At 40.9% G+C, this 20,648-nt stretch overlaps 1 protein-coding gene across 1 annotated transcript in view; it reads left to right on the plus strand.

The window, feature by feature from the left end:
• Positions 1-20,648, plus strand: part of mad1l1 (mitotic arrest deficient 1 like 1) — a gene marked incomplete at its 5' end in the record, with an annotated part of 78,633 nt that overhangs the window by 18,666 nt on the left and 39,319 nt on the right. The window contains 2 exons of the mRNA XM_083974748.1: positions 975-1,066; positions 1,154-1,244. Coding sequence (XP_083830874.1) covers positions 975-1,066; positions 1,154-1,244 — 183 coding nt within the window. The remainder of the gene's footprint in view (positions 1-974; positions 1,067-1,153; positions 1,245-20,648) is intronic.

Below are 20,648 nucleotides of genomic sequence, written 5' to 3' on the forward strand. Positions count from 1 at the left end.
CTCAAGTTTGCAGTCTCAAGTACCTTTTTAGTTGCGCCTGTTATCTCAGCAGATGTGCTGTGCCTCACTGTGAGTCACAGATGCTTTAATGCCTCTGTGTTGGTCCTGCAACCCTTTTCAAAGGGGCAGTCTTATTTAGGATCATGTATGTGAGTCCTCAAGTGACATTAATGGGGATAGGGTGTTTAAACTATCATTTCCAGGTTACAATGTCAAGATAATATGCCCTGTGAGTGACATTAAATAATACAAATGAAATAAAATAGAAGAAAATATTTGTGAAATTTATTGAAAAGACACAAAACAATTGACACATTTCAAAATATGACATAAAACCAGGATAAAACAAAGAGTTGACAGGCGTGACCGGGCCCCTTAAAACATTTTCTGTGACTCTGTTTTTATGTCTTCACCACTCGTTCTACGATCTCTCCCCTTTTCATGGCTCCTTGTTGCCAGGGAGACATCAACATAGCCATGGCAATGAGTATTGACGTGTGAAATCCACCTGTCTGGTATAGCAGTAATTACTTATTCGTCTTGGGAAGACTGGGAGTGAGGATGAGCCGAGAGACGGACAGATGCAGTCAGACAGAGAGGCAAATGGGTGTGCAAATGGAAATGAGGGATAATTGCAGAGAGGAGAACGAGATCAGAGAGAAAAGTAACCAAGACACAGGCGGACTAAAAACAAGGACTAGAGGGAGGGGGGAAGAAAAAACAAAAACAAAAAAAAAACGAGGGCACTGTGAAATAGAAATGGGAAAATGAGTCAGTGTAATGGCGTATAAAGGATATATCTGTTTGTCTGGATATCTGTCCCGAAAAGATAGCAGCACACTGGAAGAGAGTCCTCGGGATTTATCTGCAGGCAAAACGGGTTTTTGCCAGGCACATGGCCAAAAGGTGGGCCGGGCCGGCCGCCATTCATGCAACAGGCCCATCGTCTTCTTTCTTTTTTCTGTTTGTCCCAGGTGGAGCTGGAGATGGAGGCTCTGAAGAAGCAGCAGGCCTCAGCAGCTGACGGCAGCTTTTCAGCCACCAAGGAAGAAGTCAGCATACTCAGGTAGTTTAGCGCACACATCACAAAAACCCTGGCACATGAAAGATTCATATACATACACATATTCATATGTATTTTTTTCTTTTCCAGGCAGAAAATTGAAGATTTGGAGGCAGAGCGTCTGCGTTTGGAGGAGCAGAACAACGTCCTGGAGATGAGGCTGGAGAGACACAACCTACAGGTGAGGCGGCGAAAAAAAAAAGTTCCCTCCGACTGTTTCCTGTGATGGATTCACTCGTCTGGCACAAAGGAACCAATTTAATAACCCTAAGGGCAGAGGAGCCTCGTCTGTATGACGGCGCTAGATTGATTCACACAAAACACTTCCCATTTCTGACAGTTTTTCAAACACAATTGGACCCAGGTGTGACTCCAGCGCCAGCGTCCAATAGAGAACTTGTAGAAACCTGTGGCTGATTTAAAGTCCTCCTCTTTTATTTGTTGAAGGGATTAGGATGGACAGAACAGTTTGGGCGAGGACAGCGCCGTAATAAATGTAGTACCCTTTTCAGGCGTTGGCTCCGTATGTGTGTGTGTGTGTGTTTCATCTCAGTCAGGTCCTCTAACTCCCCTGACTCATACTGTGCCAAACTAAGTCTAGCAGGGCGCTTTAATGAAATGTGTGTGGGCAAGCGTGTTGGTTCCATTTAGCTGTGGGGTGAATGAAATCCATGTGCTCTCAAGCATGACCGCCACTTTTAAGGCAATTGACAACCCAGCGCGGAGGTGTGTGTGCGTGCGCGTGTGTGTGTGTGCACGCAGGTTTCAAGGTTGCACGGTCAATGGATCAGGTCAGTTCTTAGGAGTTAATTTTTATGACTCCTCCGTGGTCTAATGCACACCAAGAGACCTCTACATCAGGCCCGGGCGGCGGAGATGAGCGACTGAACAGGGAAGCATTTGTGAGGAGAAATGAATGAGCTGAGCGAACGGGCCTGAGCGACTTACAGAACCGAAAGCTCCGATAAATTGACAGTAGGATTTTCATTATATCAACTTGCGCTTTACATTCCTGTGGCAGAAGCCGTCGTTTCCACCCTGTCTTTATATTTAGATCATACTGACTAGTGTGACTGTCAACCACTCAGATTACCAGTGTAATGAGACTGCGCTCCGCGGACTCGGGCTCAATCATCCTCACCAGCGCTCCTGTCAGGAGGCACTCCTGGGAAATTCAGATTTTCCAACCTCTGTACTTCAAATCTAACGTGTATTTACAATTGACATTTTTACCTCTAAATCACCTCGTCATGTATAACAGCAACTCATTTCAAGCATATTCTTGACAATAACTTCAGTCCAGTGTACTGCAGGGGTGTAAATCACAAGTTACATCACAATACGATATTGTATCTCAACTCAACTTTATTTATATAGCACTTTAAAACACCCATAGTTGAAACAAAGCTGTACATAGAGACATAAAACAATTAAAGGCAATAAAATAAATAAAACAGACAGTAGAGTAGTTGTTTCATTGTTTTTAAAAGCAATTAGAAACAATAAAACAATAAATAAAAGCAAACCGTAAAACATTAAAACAAGAGCAGAGTCTCATGCGTTGAAAGCCAGGGAGTAAAAATCGATTCAATGGACAACAACTCGATATTTGTAGATATCACACAAGTCAGTGATCAATATGTGACAATATATATATGATTTCAATCACTTTCATTCCTCATCAAACCACAAAAAGCAACTAAATATCATATCAATATTTCTACACTGCTGAATTATTCCCGAGAGGGACGACAGTAGATGACCTTTGTTTCTAGCTGCTTAGGCTGGAAACAGACGGGGAAAACCAGGGGATTTTCAAAATAAAATCGCCCAACAAATATGTATCAATTTCTGATCAATGTTTTCATGTAGGATCAGTGCTATTGACTCGTTGGTCATTGAATCGATGTATCGTTACACCCCTAGTTCAGTGTTGGTCTTCATCCTGGATGGTGAAGTCAGGTCAGTAGGTTATCCAGCTTTCTTTGTTTTTTACAACTGCAACTTCACAACATAGTTTTATTTCCAGAATTATCTAACTCTCTATTTACTCCAAACATTCATTGTTGGTGACAGCAGAAACATAAACACATTATATCCTATTCACCGCATCTTTCTTCCACCAGAACAGTAAATGTAAAGACTTTTATAAATGAGTTAACTAGTATAACCATTTATCATTTATAGACAGAGCGAAACAAAACATAGACTTGGCAACATTATTGCTTTGTAGGTGAAAATGGAGACAAAGTAGATTGGAGAAGAATATTCTTGACGATCAAGTTTTATTGAATTTTCTTTTTTTTGGGAGGGGATTTCCATTATAGTAAAGAGATTTGTCTGACAAGGCCATCGCTGAGAGCCCACGGTGTTCAATCCTGTCTCATTATTAACAACAATAATGTTAATTGCAGACAGGATTTCAGAACCTGTCAAGAGCCGTGTTGTGTCTTATTTTAAGCAGCTCCTCTGTGGTTTGGACCCCGTGTTCCTTCTGCTGAGACATGACATGATCATCATGTCCTCGTAAAAAAACACAGTGGAGTTGAGGTTAGCTTGTAAAACATGAGACTCAGGAGTTTTATACGAGTCCATGCTCCACAACCTCTCCTGTGGTTTGGCTCAGTTTTTTTTTTTTTTTTTTCGTTGCACTGCGGACCAGAACAGCTGCACTGATGGACTTAATACTGCTGTGCTTTGTCTTTGTGCTCGCACTGTCATGTCAGTGTCTAGACAGAGATAATTGTAGCCGTTGCAAGGGGGTTGCATCAACGTTAGCTCTCTGTTGTGCATGTGCTGATGTGGCCATAGCAACATTATGTTTGGACATAATTCCCAGTTAGAAAAAAAAAGAGACATATTGCTGACAGTTTAACCTGAGTAGGTCACATTTGTTGTCCAGGTAAGGTGCTGTGTTGTTGTGGTAGAGGTGTAACATTAATTTCATGTGCAGTTTGACCTATATACGGCTTTTAATCAAGTATTTTTGTGTATTATTAGTCTTGAAATCCTGAAAACAATTTTAGTAATGAAATCATCTGAAGACACGACTAAATGTTTAAAGCAATCAACCCCCCGGGGCTGAGGCAATGTTGACATCTTTTTATTTTTTTTTGTCTTTTCCAGTATTGGGAATGAAAATATAAACCTCACACTGAGAATGAGATTTATTTTGGCACCGTGGCAAATGATGCCACAATGATATTTTGGTTTTTTTTGTTCAATATTTTTGCTCTTCATAACGTCGGTCAGATTTACAGCAGTTGGAGCCTAAGACGACACGACAGAACAACAACCCTCTCGTGACAAGAACCTGCACCACTTTGATTACCAATTTCCTTGAAGGAACCTTGTCTATACTGTGCGAGCACAAAAGTGATCAATATTTTAAACCAGATGTCAGACCAGATGTTTTTTGGGGATGTATTGTGCACATTAGATGCTGCACAGGACAACCTGGCTGTATCTAAAAGCAGCTGCAACACTTGTGTATAGAGAGAGCACAGTAATGATGGGACTGGATTTTGATCTGTCTTACTTTAGCCAATACAATCCATTAAATTATCCCCGGGCCGGGGGCCTGGTACCGATCTCTTCTATTGGCTAGTTGCGACATCTCCACTATCCACTAATGATATGACTTTTTTCAAATAAAGTAACCAGATATCTTTTATAATGAGAATATTTTACCATATAAGGAAACACACACTCCTCTTCTTTTCCCCTGTACTTCTTTTTTTAGTCACTTTTATTGAGTTATATACATGTGGCTTAGGCCCAAATTGTGTAAAGCTGAAGAGGATCTCAGTTAAGCTCAGGTTGATCTTGATATCAGCTGATGGATGGGGCAGGAAGGAAGTGTCTGTGTGTTGTTGATGTCTTCTACAGCATCAGGCTTAAACATTTTTTTTTTTCGTATTGAACTCCTGCGAGCGTTCTCTTATCACCACGAAGCTTGTGTCTCAGCGTTGTGAATATATGATCGACTGAGCTGAGCTCCATACTGTGCGTCTTCACATCGCATCCCACGTCTCCCATATAAGGAGTTTTGTGCATTGGTGGGAAGAGTAAAAAATTGATAACAGCTTTCTGACTTTTGAGCAGAAGAGATGATGGCTGCGCCGCTCGCTTTTTTATCCCGTAAATCAGTGAAATGACTCAGGACGTCTGAGGCGAGTGCCTCATCCCCCTCTAGACTGCTCAGTGTAAGATGCAATTTGAGAGAGAAATGTCAGTAATGACAGTTATTGTGCAAGACGTTTGATTAAACAGGATTTTTCTTTTTGCTTCCAAAAGGACGGTTTCTTCCTGCATTTTTTTTTCTCCTGGAAAATACTTAGTGGAATATTCAAATCATCTCTTTTATACCTGTAAAAAGTTATAATCTGTTCTTCACTATATAAATCACATCTGCTCCCTTTTGGCTGTAGTAGCAGGTAGAAAACCCATCAGGCTTGTGCAGGGCAAACGGCAACAAGCACATGTGAGTCCAATTACCAGCTGAAAGACTCCAGAAAGGTCACCACAGTGCTGGGTTCACACAGGTGAGATGGTCCAGTGTGACAGTCTAGTCTTAGGAGGAAGAGGATGACGGGTTTCACATTCCAGTTCTTCCTGAGGGAGTCTTCATCTCAGCTCTGGGCTCCATGTTGAAAAGACGTGACACTACAGTAAGAGGGAAGAAGGAGGAGGAGGAGACGACGGAGGAGCTCAGTGATCCATGCTCCAAGATGCTGCTCCTCTGCAGACCTTTGCCTTCATGCTCTCTGGGCACGACCTCACCCTCCGCTCACGTATCCACAGTCGCCCCCGAGGCTCAGGTCTCTGTAGGAGAGAGTGACCAGAGATTCTGGTGCTAATACCACATGGTGAGAAAAGCAAGCTCTTCATCTCTACCAGCTGCTCCTCTACCTCAGTCAGCTTGTTAGGGAGAAGGAAGTCAACTGAGCAGTCCATCCAAAATGAGGCCTTCTCCACATTTCTTGTTAATTCTCAAAGTTTTCCATAAAAACGGCATTGAAATGTCTGTGTACCAGCAGTGTCCTTGACTAAGAATTTTCATAGTTGAATCTGATTTGTCAGGTTTTGCCTTAAGTCAACTAATCGTGTTGTTTTCCCCCCATCTCATTCATTCATGATCTCATTTGCATCTTCTTCCAAATAAACAAATTAACTTCTGCAGTTGCCATAAGATTACAATAACTGATAACTAACCTGTTTTTGGCGCTGTAACGCTGCCACACAAATACACTGAAAGTGGAGAAGAAGTGGAAAGCTGGTGCGCTGTGTACAAACTCCAAACATTATAACTTGACTAAACACAAGAACATTGACTGGAGGTCGTGCCAGTCCAAACATATCGATTACTGGCGATTTAAAGAGGAACTATGCAAGATGTTTACCTCAACTCTGCTACATTTTTACCTTAATGAAACAGCTTCAGAGTAATAGTGCTGGTTAAAATTTTTTTATTGTAACTTGTTCCAGGGAGAATGGAGGTTATCTGCCTTCCACCTAGCCTCTCTTGGCTGAAAACCAACTTTGCAAGATCAGAGCCTCCGACCCCGGTGTCCCAGCTCTCGTCTCTGCTGCACTGCGACACAAACGCGCCCCCTAACCTATAATCTCTTGTTAATGACAGATTAAACTACACAAATATGGAGTCACGTGGGACCGTCGGGAAAGATGGCGGCACACTAGGAGAGCCCCAGACGACCATCAACTAATTACATAATTTAAGAAACATACACTCCGTTTTTCAACATAATACTAGTGGCCTCTACTTAAACAGACCTATTGTTCGTAGTGGACCGACAGTGTGCGACTTCTCGACGAAATGGCAAACAATAACAAGGCTAACTTTTTCAAAGGCGCGGCGCCGGCGACTAGAAGCAAGCAAGCTAACGTTAACGCTACGAGAGTCAGTCCACCACCTTGGAACACGTCGCCTGCGACGACACCAGAGAACAGCAGACCCCTGCCGAAAAATGCAAACGACCCTGGCGCTGGAAAAAACATAGATGAAAATATGTTTGAGGAAATACGAAAAATGAGCGCTACTCTGCAAATAGTGGCGGGGGACGTGGTCGCGATTAAAGAGACAACAAAAGAACTAAAAGACTCGGTGGAAAACATTCAAGAACGACTTGGAGAAGCAGAACAGCGGATATCGGACATGGAAGACATGCATGCAGGGATGGAGAAAAACGTGGAGAAATGTGATAAAAGATTGGAAGTACTGTGGACACGTGTGGAAGACCTTGAAAACCGAAGCAGAAGGAATAATATCAGGATGGTGGGACTGAAAGAAGGTAAAGAGGAGACGGGCAAAATGATGCAGTATACAGAGAAGATTCTGTCTGAGGGGCTCGGTCTCACTGGCTCTGGTTTCGAGATAGAACGCGCGCATCGATCTCTCGCCCCCATGCCTGACCCGAATCAACCACCTCGGACCATCATGATACGCTTCCTACGTTCATCAGCACGAGACAAGGTGCTACAGGTGGCAAAGGAGAAACGTGGAATCGAGTGGGAGGGCTGCAAGCTGTCTTTTTTTGAAGACCTGACGAGGGAGCTGGCAGAGAAAAGAAAAGCATTCAACCCGCTAAAGAGACACCTGCACGAGCTTAATGTGAGACACAGGCTCGTATACCCTGCAACACTCATCTTTACATGGAAGGGACAAAAGAAAACGTTCCGAGACAGCAAGGAGGCAGAGAGGTTTATGCAAGATCCAAAATAGGACCACGGGACTTGATAATGAGAACATGGCGGAGTGTATGTGAATTCATGGAAATAAGGTAACTTTTATTTTGATGGATTTGTCGGGGCCGGATGGTTGGGTTGCCTAGGAAACCACGCCCCACGGACCAAGTCAAGGTTTTTTAGTTCAGTCCGTGTTCAGTCAGGACGGGAGGGGGTCGCTTAGCAACCGTAAGTTCTGGGTTGCTTTGCTTGGGGGTTCGTTGTTTTTGTTTATGTTGGTTTTGTGTGTTAAGACAGTGTGTTGGCCTAATAATGCTCTGAACAGTTTAAACATTTTTTTTTTGTGTGTGTGAAAATTACAACCATGATGGATAAATTGCAGTCACGGTCACAGTACTATTACAAACCTGAGAAGTATTGCTGACAGGTATATTAATATCATATCGTGGAACATAAATGGATGTGGGAACTACATTAAAAGGAAGAAGGTTCTGACGTATTTAAAATCCAAAAATACAGATATAGTATTTATCCAAGAGTCACATATATTGGGGGATGAAGAGGCAATGAAATTTAAAAGAGGTTGGGTGGGGAAGATCTATCATAGCTCCTACTCGACCAAAAGGAATGGGGTGATGATTCTCATTAATAAAAACTTGAGCTTTGTCATGCTAAAACAACACAGTGACATGGAAGGACGATTTATCTGTATTGAAGCCTTGATCAATGGGATTAGGACAATATTATGTAATATCTATGCTCCAAACAAAGAGGAGCCTGATTTTTTCCATGAAATCAATAAAGTGATAGGACATATGGAAGGTCAGGTTATAATGGCAGGTGACTTCAATCAGGTAATGGATGGGATGATTGACAGGAGCAGACCCAGTGGTAAATCTTCACCAAAAGACAGAGCTGCAATTAAAATGTTGGCAGAGGACCTTAATTTGGTAGATATATGGAGATTAGTAAACCCACGTGAGAGAGAATACACCTTTTACTCTCACTGCCACAAATCACATTCAAGGATTGATTTTTTCCTGATATCAAACACGTTAGTAGATTCAGTTGTGAACTGTGAGATAGGTGCCATTGCCCTTAGTGATCATGGCACAGTGGAATTACATATTGACCTGAATACAGATAAAATAAGAAGGGGTCGCTGGAGACTCAATACCATGCTGCTGAAAGACAAATCTTTTAGTGACGCATTATCAGAGGACCTTAAATTTTTCTTTGAAACAAATATTGGTTCCACAGGAAAAATATCCTCCGTTTGGGAAGCATCTAAGGCATTCATAAGAGGGAAAATCATTGCCCACTCTTCAAAATTGAAAAAAGAAAATAGAAAGAAAGAAGCAAGATTAGACCAAGAGATACGTAATTTGGAGAAAGACCTGGCAAGGCATCATTCAGATCAATTATACCAAACCATATGTAATTTGAAATATCAGTTACATGATATATATAATAAAAAAGCTGAATATGCTTTATTCAGACTCAAGTCCAATTTTTATGAAGGAGGTGAAAAGAATGGCAAATTATTAGCCCGACAATTGAAACAACAAGACAACTCTAATAACATTCCAATGATTAAAAAAGACAATGGAATAGTGACTTCATCAAAAGACATTAATGAGACCTTTGAAAAGTTTTATAAAGACCTCTACACATCCACCTGTACGCTTGATACAGAAGAAGCGGAGACATTTTTCGCAGGTCTCAACATGCCTAATATATCAAATGAACAAAAAAAACAGCTGGATGCTCCTATAACAGAAGAAGAGATTAAAGCTACCATTCTCTCCATGAAAACTGGGAAGTCACCAGGAATGGATGGCTTCCCAGTTGAATACTACAAGAAGTATATTGATATCTTGGCCCCCGTTCTACTTAAAGTATATGGAGAAGCATTTGAAACAGGTGCTCTGCCTGACTCATTTAATGATGCATTAATTACTCTAATCCCTAAAAAGGATAGAGATACATCAGAACCATCTAATTTCAGACCTGTAAGCCTTCTTGGTGTAGATTTCAAAATTCTGACAAAGACACTGGCGTCACGTGTAGGGAAGGTGTTACCAGACATCATACATGGTGATCAAGTAGGATTTATTAAAAATAGGTCCTCAGCGGATAATATGCGGAGACTCATACATCTCATACATAGGAACCGCTCCAGTTCGATACCGGTCGCAGCCCTCTCACTTGACGCCGAGAAGGCTTTTGACCGGGTGGAGTGGGGGTTTCTCATGTTAGCCCTTTCCAAATTTGGATTTGGGACTGATTTCTGTAACTGGGTGAAGATACTTTATTCCAACCCGAGAGCAGCTGTCCTCACAAATGGGCTGACATCAAACTTATTCTGCCTTTCCAGAGGGACCAGACAGGGATGCGCTCTCTCTCCACTACTCTTCACGATAGTATTGGAACCACTGGCCTCAGCAATCAGAGCTAATATGAGAATCAAAGGTGTGTCTGCGGGGGGAAGAGAGCACAAGCTTTTTATGTATGCTGACGATATTTTAGCAGTCATAGCAGATCCTGTCAATTCCCTGCCGGTGTTATTAGGATGTATTAACACATACTCTAAACTATCAGGTTATAAGATAAATTGGCACAAGTCAGAGGCTATGCCTTTGTCAAACACATGTCACTCTAGTTGTGTTAAATCTTTCAATTTCAAATGGATACCTTCAGGTATGAAATACTTGGGTATTCAGTTAAATCCAAATTTAGATGAAATAATGTTGTCCAATATGGAACCACTCCTTCAAAAGATAAAACTGAATCTGGACAAATGGGAAAAATTGAAACTTAGTTTATGGGGGAAAATTAATGTGATTAAAATGGTGGTTGCCCCACAATTCAATTATGTTTCCATGATGTTACCTGTTTGTATAACGCCACAGCTCTTTAAGCAATATGACACAATTATCAAAGACTTTTTATGGGACAAGAAGAGACCAAGGATTAACATAAAGAAAATGTGGTCACCAAGGAACATAGGAGGACTGGCTCTACCCAATGTCAGACTATATAATCTGTCGTTTGAAATGTTCAGACTGGCTAAACATTGGATGGGAACCGACCCGGAGCTGAGCTGGATTAAAATTGAACAGGAACTAACAAACCCCTACAAGCCTTTGGATGTTCTCTCACATGGACCAACTTCTAATGGACAGGACTACTCCTCAAACCCGGTGCTAGCTCATTCTAAGACTGTTTGGAGAGAAGTGCATAAGATGTGTGGTATGTCACATCTAAGACAATCATATGCCTCTATATGGCACAATCCTGCCATACGTATCGGGAAAAAGACTGTTTACTGGAAGCAATGGCTTATGAAAGGAATATGTAATGTAAATGACCTATACTCTGATAGAGTGTTTATTTCTTTTTCAGAACTTAAGAAAAAATACAATTTGGAAAGTAAAAATAATTTTTGGAAGTTCTTACAAATCAGAGACAGTATAACTAAGGGTCAACTCATTCAAGACAAGAATCCAGTGATGGAATTTCTTAAATTACCTGATATAACACGCAAGGCAGCTGTATTTTACAGAATCTTTAATGGGTTACAGGAAAACATCTGTCAAAATTTGAAATATGTCTGGCAGAAAGACCTAGGATGTGAATTAAATAATGAAACCTGGCTAAGAATATTAGCAAACTCAGGGAAATATATAAAGGAGGCTAGGGGGAAATTTACCCAGTACAAATTAATACATAGGTTTTATTTCACCCCATCTAAACTCTATAGAATGGGCCTGTTAGCTAATAATTTATGTTGGAAATGTCAAGAAGAAACAGGAACATACTTGCATGCTATTTGGGAGTGTAAATTCATTAACCCATTCTGGGAAAAAGTGCTTGAATATATAGGGAAATGGGTGGGGTTAACAATACCGATATCACCAAGATTGTGCCTACTGGGAGACCAAACAGAACTGCCCAATATACCCAAATGTAACCTTGTAGTGATAAAGTTAGGGGTTGTTACAGCTGCTCGAATGATTCTCAGAGTATGGAAAAGTACATCCTCTCCAGATGTTAAAAAATGGATAGAGGTAATGTTGGAGGTTGTGTCATATGAACACATGTTAGCCAGAATCAATGATGATGTGGACAATTTCAAGAGGTCATGGGACCGCTTTCTCAAATGTAATGATGTGACAATGTGTTGACTGACTGCACTGATGTGAATGTAACTGTTGAATGTTTAGATTGGTTGTTTCAAATATGAGCATTTATCATGGGCCGTTATATACTTGAAAACAATACTGTCTGTTTGTATGTGTTTACATAAAAAAGAAAATAAAAAAACTTTAATGACAAAAAAAAAAAAAACTACACAAATATACACATTGTAACATCATATATGATAAATACCATTACCCACCGCTCCATGGATTGATTTTTCACCGGCTTCGTTGAAAGCAAATGCACATGGAGGAGAGGGGGGTTAGCAAAACAGAAAAGAGACCAGACTTGTGTACTTCCCCTTTAATGGGTGCGTTTCAGGCGCTGTGACATCAGCCTTTAAAACAAACAAACAAGTTTTGGTTGTCTATAATGCATTTTGGATTTAATCCACCCTGTTTTAGCCTCCTAAAACACAGTTTACATGCAAATGAAACACTAAAACATTATAATACTTTTGCAGATGCTCTCACACCAGTATTCATGTGGACCGTCCCTTAGTCTTTTGTCTCTGACCTTTTTGTTCTTTTGGGGATTCAGCATCACAGTGTCAGCGAAACCAACTGAAGACATGAACCTGAGGCTGCTCAGCAGAGAAATGCTGTAACTTCTCTTTGCTGTTGGCTCCTCTGGCCACAGTGACATGTTGGTGATATTTAAGGCCTGCGCCTGTTTGCAGTTTACACCAGGGAACTCGAAGGTAACCTTGACGCCTTTTTTTTCCTGCTTTTTGTCCCAGATGTGATCGGCCCACGTCGGCCTGCCTCTTCTCACTGCAGCTCAAAATAACAACGCATCCTAGTCCTTAGTTGAGCTTAGATACACTTGTGCTTTGCATGTGTATCTAAGCTTAACTGCGGATCTTTCTCAGATATGTGTATCCTGAACTAAGCTGTATGGGGATAAGCACATTACCAAACAAAACTTTCTCAGTGCAGAGTGGATGTTGTTTCTCTTCAGCTACCACTCTTGATCTGCCTGGGCTGTTTATTTGATTCCCTCTCATCAAACTGTTGCCACTGCAGGAAAAAAAAAACACACATTAAACTACTCAACTTAATCCATAGTAGTTTATTGTCTTATGAACAGAGGTGCCCTGAGTCGTCTGTTTAGAAGCTGCTCTGTGTTCATTGTAGCCTCCTCATCCCAGACCAGGCCTCAGTTTGTATTTGCTGTAAATATTTTATAATGGACATGGCACTGTTGTTGTTATCAGTGTTTGCTTTATTGATCGTCGTACACAGCTTGATGCACTTTTGCCATATAAAGTCCACAGAGGGATATATAGACCCAATATGAAGACAAAGGTGTTTTGACACTGCAACTATTACTGTATTATTTGCTATTTATATATTTTTTTAAAAGATGCATACATTTTTGAGATTTTTAATTCAGTTTTGCATTTGCTGCTCACAGCATACATAATAGAAAATATGAGCGCTCTAGGGATGACCAGTCTAGGTTTGATAACAGAAGACATGGTTGTAATTGGAAAACTGTAAGGCCCACAAAGGCAGCAACTAAACACAAATATGAAAGTATTATTTCAGATCTAAACATTGGATGAAATATTTGTGATTGAACATATTATTTTGTTTGAGGAATAGGAGGGAGACTGTTCAAGGCAATGGATCATCTTCTAATAAAGTAGGGCATTTCTGGGTTTTCATGAATCCAAGGATAGATGGTAAGAAATGTAATATTGATTCTTAAGAGCAAGGTGAGTGTTTGTTTGTATTTTTTTCCTTTTGAAAAAAATATCTGTAAATTGTTATGAATTTAACAAAGGGCTACATTTCTCCACGTGAAGCGCTGGACCTTGACAGTCGATAGTTAGATCCATAGACCTTGCTGCCTGCTACAGAGCTAGGCTTACTGCTACACCGTTATGTTTTTCACCTCAGCCGTGTCGGGCATGAATTGACACAGAGCCCAGAGATGAATATCAAAATCTGTACGGCCATGCATGCATGCGGTGCCGTTATGTAATTGTAATTTGGACGAACTGGTCCTTTAAATGCATCTGTGGTTCCTTCAGGACAGATCTTAAGGAGAGAGAAGCCAACCAAGAAAATGAGCCGTGGTCTATTGTTGATAATAATAACAATGCCTCAGTGAAAGGCCTCTTCCTCCATCTCTCCTCCGTCCGTCCGTTCAGCCTCCCTCTATCGGTTCATGTGGTTTTTAAGGGTGTGCGCGTGTGCGTTTTGTCTTCGTTATCTCCCGATAGTGCCCCTCTGCTCCCGCACTCATGCACACTCGCTCACCGATGCTGTGTCACCTGCTCCATCAGTGACTCACGTCTCCCCTGTGGTCAGTGCTGTGTTGAGTATATAAATGGATGTTTCAGAGCGATTTCTTCAGCTGAGTTAAAAACAGACATTGTTCCCTGGACTTAGACCCTAACCGCCCTCCTCCCCCCCCCCCCCCCCCTCCGCTTTCTCTCTATTTTTTTTTTTTTTTTACACTGTCCCTCTATCTCGCTCTACCCCCCCTCCACCCTCTCTCTTTCTCATGTTCTTGATCTCTTGCTCTGTTGCTCTCCTCCTCTGCCTCATGCTCTCTTTAAAAACAGCCTCTGCTCCCTGGCATTAGATGTGTTGTTATTGTTGTTCTATGAATAAGAGATTCGTAGCCTCGGGCACTTAAAATGGCACTCCACCTTGCTGCACTGTAAATACTGTGTTGAATAGTATGCTCCATATACGCACACACACACACACACACTAACACAAAATAGGCCAACTAAAACAATGTAATATTAAGCAGTTTGCTTACATCCACTTTGAAACCCGGGCAATTTGGCTGTTCACTGTTGTTGCAGCAGTCAACTGAATTATAATTTATAACCACATAGTGCACCGCTTCCTCTTGTGGCATGCAGACATACATATGCAGCCAAAGCTAATTATTACTTTGCTCCATTTTATCGGAGAAAATCTTTAGATTTCATGTTTTATATTTCAGTGGATCTGGATCTTATATATATTTCTCTTCCTTTTGTACCATTGTTTTCTGCAAGTGTGGTAAAATAGATGGAGAGTAGGAATTGTTAAGATTTTAACAAGAGTTAAGGGAGTTAACCATACTGAATAATATAGACAAATGAACAGAATTTATTTTCATATATATAGCTTTAGTAGCAAACTGCAAAAACCAAGTCTGTATGTTTGTATGGTTTGATTTTTACTCCATCATGCATACAGACACCTGGGGCAACGACGCATCAAAAATAAGCTACTGGGGTCACAAACTGTGCATTTCTGCATTTGTATACGCTGGACTTCTGACAGTTTTCTCGTGGTTTATTTATTTATTTTCCGCCTTTTGATGTGACAGGGACAGTGAGAGTTGACAGGGAAGCTGTGGAGAGAGAGAAAGAGAGGATGACGTGCACACAACACAACGACCATGAGTTGGACTCAAACCCGTGGCTGCTGCAGCGAGGACTGAGCCACCAGGACGCCCAAACTGCTTGTGTTTTTTTTCTTTTGTTGCTTTTTTTTAACCTTACATAGCTAAAGATTTGTTGCACTGGCGGAAACGAGCGTAACCAGAGATTTGAACATGTAGTTCTCTAAAAAGCAGGGAGCGCTGCTGCACCCCCACCTCCTCCTCCACAGAGAGGATTTATAAAGGTGAAAATACAATCATCGACTCAAGTCTTACTCAGAAACGGAGCTGCTGAGATAAAAGGCACAAGATAAATGTTATGTAGCAATAATAAATTGGAAATCTCTTCTTAATTTTCCCAGTACAGAGAGCAGAACCGATAATGTCGGAGCTTATCGACGATCTAGTCTTTAATCATTTAGCACCTGGACCTGGTTAGCGCTCAGAGTCTGTTCCCATCCCTAACAAGGATATGGCCCTTTTCCATATTATATCCTTTTCGGTTCAATTATTGATGAGGGTTCAACCAGCGTAATGAATATTATCCTACTTCTTGGCTCGCTGTGAAAATGATGTGCTTTAATGTCAAAGAGAAACGCACTTTCTTTGTTTTTTGCCATTGAGCAGTCAATTAAATCTCTGCCCCTCGGCTCAGTCCAGGCATCCCAAAAAAAAAAAAAAAAGTGAAATGTGAGTTCCACGGCCAAATCATTCTCATTTTCGTTCGCTTGACCCAATTTTAAGGAAGTGTGTTTGAAAGAGTTTTTCACTGTTTGACAGAATGTAGCTGTTGGCTGCATTTTGAGGACCTTCCTTCTCTTTTTGTATGTGTGTGTGCATATATGTGTGTGTGTGTGTGTGTGTGCACCGGGTTTACAGCTCTAATCTACATATCTGTCTCACACTATCTGGCTCTCGTTCCCATTTTCTCTCGCTGTTTACCACAGCGCACACATACAGACGCATCCTTGAATAAACTCGCCATACGCTGATGTAGAACTTCAAAAGATCTACGCAGGAAGAAAATAAACCAGGACTTTTATGTGGCTGTGACGTGTGTGTGTGTGTGTGTTTGCGCAGTCCAGTTGAAATGGTTTGATATAAATATACACATCCTCTGCTTCTCATTTTTGGAAACCTCAATCCCTCTGTTCCTTTTAAATTATACAAAGCGTTATTTATAAGCGTGTGAGGCTTTTTTTCCCTTCCACCCTCCGTCCATGTTGCCTTTTTTTCCCCATACGCTGAAGGCAACGATCGCCCGTCCACCCTTTTTTGTTTTCTCTGTGTTCCTCTCTATGTCCTTCACCATTTCCCATCTTCATATCCCCTTTCTCCTCCTCCTCCTCCTCCGCCTCTTGCCCCCCGCCCCCACGCCTGTAGTTTATTTGGCAACCGTCGCTTGGGGGCATATGGAATCTAATTTAGCCAGTAATCAAGAGCTCAGATTGGTGTGTATGTGTGCATGCCCTGCCTGCGTGTGTGTTTGTGTGCTTTCCTGTGTGTTGGTGTTCCTGTTTGTGTGTGTGTGCGTGTGTCTTCCTATATTGGCATTAAGCTAAGATAGACTCTTCTCATTTACTGAAACCTTAGAGTCTGAGGCAAACAAAGGAACAAAAGAAGGAAATCATGTTTTCAGGAAACGACATTCCCATTTCTGTTTCAGTATTAGCTCCCAATTTTCTTTTCGTTGCCAACATCCATCTGTATTTACCACTTATTATATGTTATGTAATTCTTGTGTCGGGCTGCTGGATACATACACTGCTGCTGTGAATCTTGTTGGGCTATCATAACAGCATCGATATAATGAAACATTTATTAAAATATTTCTCTTTCCAGTCTTTTTTATTATCGACTTCAGTTTATAAAATATTCAGTAAAACTGTAATTGTTTGCATTTGATACATATATAGGATTCGTTCTACATGTTTCCAACAGCTAACGAAGGATTTCGTTGCTTCGAGCAAAGTGAAATTATTTATGTTGGTTTGGAAAGAGAGTTTCCACTTGTCAGTCCTGCTCTGACAGATCCGTTTACATCAGAGAACAAGAAAAAAGCTTTGTTCAGTGATCTATGTGCTGCGTACAGTGCATCAGTGCGAAGAGAGAGCACACTGGGAAATAAAGCAGGTAGGCAGTTTGATGCTCATAACTCCACTGTATTACCCCGTAGCCTCTGCAGAGAAGATTTTTGGCAGAGCAATCACCGCAGTCACAGGTTACACAGAAAATAAATATCTTTAGATACAGAAAGTGGAAAATGAAGCTGTTTGTTTGAACTCCCACTCTTCGCCGTCTCCTACGCAAGCGTTTAGCCGCAGACCTGCTTCGTCCAGGGGCTCATGGCATCACCGTTTATAGCAGAGTAAATATGAATGCTAATGCACAAAGTGATTCTTAAAGGGATAGTTCAAATTTTTGGCAAATTGGCCCATTGACATAATTCCTATAGTCTTAGGAGAAGGTTTGTTACCTATTTAATTGTCAGTGCAGGCTATTTTTAGAACGGCGGAACAGAACCGCGAGCTGCTCAGAGCTACGCTACGGAGGCTCATGGGATTTCTTGGTTTCCCTCATCAAACTCATCAAATACACAATCCAACAACTCCAAAACGCTCTGGTGGACAAGTTGTGACCTGCACATTCACCACGCTGTGAGATAATAACGGACAGTACAAGACGGAGTTGTTTTAGAGGGAAATGCAGAGACTGCTTGCCGAAAAAACTGTCCCTGACGGCAACGCGCATCAGCGGTTTTGCATGAATTTACCTCTAAAACAACTCTGTCTGGTAACGTTCTGTTACTTTCTCATAATGTGGTGAATGTGCAGCTCACAACTTGTCCACCAGAGCGTTTTGGAGTTGTTGGATTGTGTATTTGATGAGTTTGATGAGGGAAACCAAGAAACCCCATGAGCCTCTGTAGCGTAGCTCTGAGGAGCTCGCGGCTCTGCTCCGCTGTTCTAAAAATAGCTTGCACCGACAATTAAAGGTAACGAACCTAGTCCAAAAACTAAATTATAATACTACATAATACTAAACTATCGATTATGGCAATGGCAATTGACAATTTGCCAAAATGTTGCACTATCCCTTTAACGTTGTTGAGAGTCCAGATGTTTTAGATGTTAGAAAACAGTGCAGTGGACAACAAAATGTCAGACATTTTCAGATCAGGCTTATAAATCATCCTGAACATGAAGGATGTGACTTGTTTGTATCTTTTGTTTGTCTTCACTGTGTCATCTCTGTCATTTGCCTTTGAAAGAGAAGTAAATCTTGTCTTATCTAAATACAGTTAACAACACTCCTGTTTAATCCTCATACGTTCATGTGACAGCCAACAGCCTCTGTGTTGTATTGGTGATGATGATGATAGTGGTGGACTAACGGCTGACATTTTCATTTATTTAATCTTTATTTATCCAGGAAAAAAGATCCATAGAGATTAACAGTCTCTTTTCCAAGGATGTCCTGGACAAGATGAGCCGCAGCACAGTATACGCACGAATACAAACAATTAATTGCAATCGCCAAAACAACTCCAGCAATGAACATCTCACTCCAACGGACACGCACACAGCTGCGACATCGATTCAGTGTTGATTTATTTCAATTTATAAGCACTTCAGAATCTGGAGGACACAAGTCCATTCTCAGTAAAACTATTCAGTATAAAAGAAAATCACAATCAAAGCAAACATACAAAATAATTATTTCCAGATTTCCCTTACAAAGCCACACACTCACCTGGAGGACACAAACTCTGTCCGTCTTGTTCCCCTAGTAATGGCCTTTATAACTAAACTGTTACCATAGCTACTGTAACCCTAGCATGAAATATCAAATACACATAAAGATATTAAAATGATACAAATATTTAAGCCTTACAAGCATTAAATGGTTGTATAATCTCTGAGCAGATTTTTTTTTATGTGTGTGTAACATATGACACACATGTTACATTTTCAATATGTAATGGTGTCGTGTCAATGCTATTGGCTCCTAATGTTTTTAGAGCTGCTTATTAAATTAATCGTCAACTATTTTGATAATCCAATAATCGGTTTGAGTATAGTTTTTTTAAGAAAAAAAGTCCAAATTCTCTAATTCCAGCTTCTTAAATGTGAATATTTTTGGTTTCTTTGTTCCTTTATGACAATAAACTGAATATCTCTTTGGTTTATGGTCAAAACAAGACATTTGAGGACGTCATCTTGTGGTTTGAGAAACACTGATTGACATTTTTCAACATTTTTTACATTTTATTGACCAAACAACTAATCGATTAATCGTTTAAATAATCTACAGATTAATCGATAATGAAAATAATCATTACTTGCAGCCCTAAATGTTTTACCTGAAGTTCCCCAAAAATAATACTTAACATTGAAAAAAATTGCAATTTGCTTGTGTTTTTTAAAGTGTAAAGCGGAGAGAAAGGAGCATGGGTATGCATTACAGCCAAAACTCCTCAGCAGCACTTAAATGGACATAATGGATAAAGGAATAAGCTCTTAAATGATAAACGGCGACAAAGTGCGTAATATTTAAAATGTTGCAAGTTTTCTCAAGTCGTCGTGATTGAAAGCAAGGACTCATTTCTCTGAGAGCACTTTGATGCCTGTGCTCACCTCTCATCTCCTCCCTGTTTCTGCCTCTGAATCACAGCCAGCACACACACTAATGGTTTCCATAAAACTTCCTGGCTGCGTGATTAACAAAGTCTACTCGAGCTTTTTCTTCCATATCCTTCTTTCTTTTCTTTTACTTTTACTTTTTCTTTCTGGTCACACTCTTCACAGAAGTGCATCAGCACATTGATTGGATTCACTTCTCGGTTCAGATGTGTCCAGTGCTTCCATGTGTTTTAGCCTCACACACGGATACACACACACTTAAAGAGCGTGAGTTATGTGTGTAAACTTGAAACGCTGTTGATCAATAGAGTGGAGGGGAAAGAAAAGGTCCGTGGGGAAGGACAGAGAGACGCACTCTCCTGGATACCAATACCTCAGCGCCTTGTGTTATTTTTCATCCAGACTTCAATTGACTACATGATCTGACTACTCTATAATATGCAGGTTATTGGTAATCTAACAACATGAGACTTGGATAACCTCACACCATCACTCTGCTACTGTCTCAGCTCCATGCAGCAGCCTGCTACCCCATGAATCAGCCAAACTCAGGTCTTTCAGAGGCTAATACTAGCTTGAAGCCTTGTTGAGAGAGAGAAGTGTGTGTGTTCACACACTGATTGACAGCGTGAGCTCCAAGC

The sequence above is a fragment of the Trachurus trachurus genome (assembly GCF_905171665.1).
Source record: "Trachurus trachurus genome assembly, chromosome: 1".
NCBI lineage: Eukaryota > Metazoa > Chordata > Actinopteri > Carangiformes > Carangidae > Trachurus > Trachurus trachurus.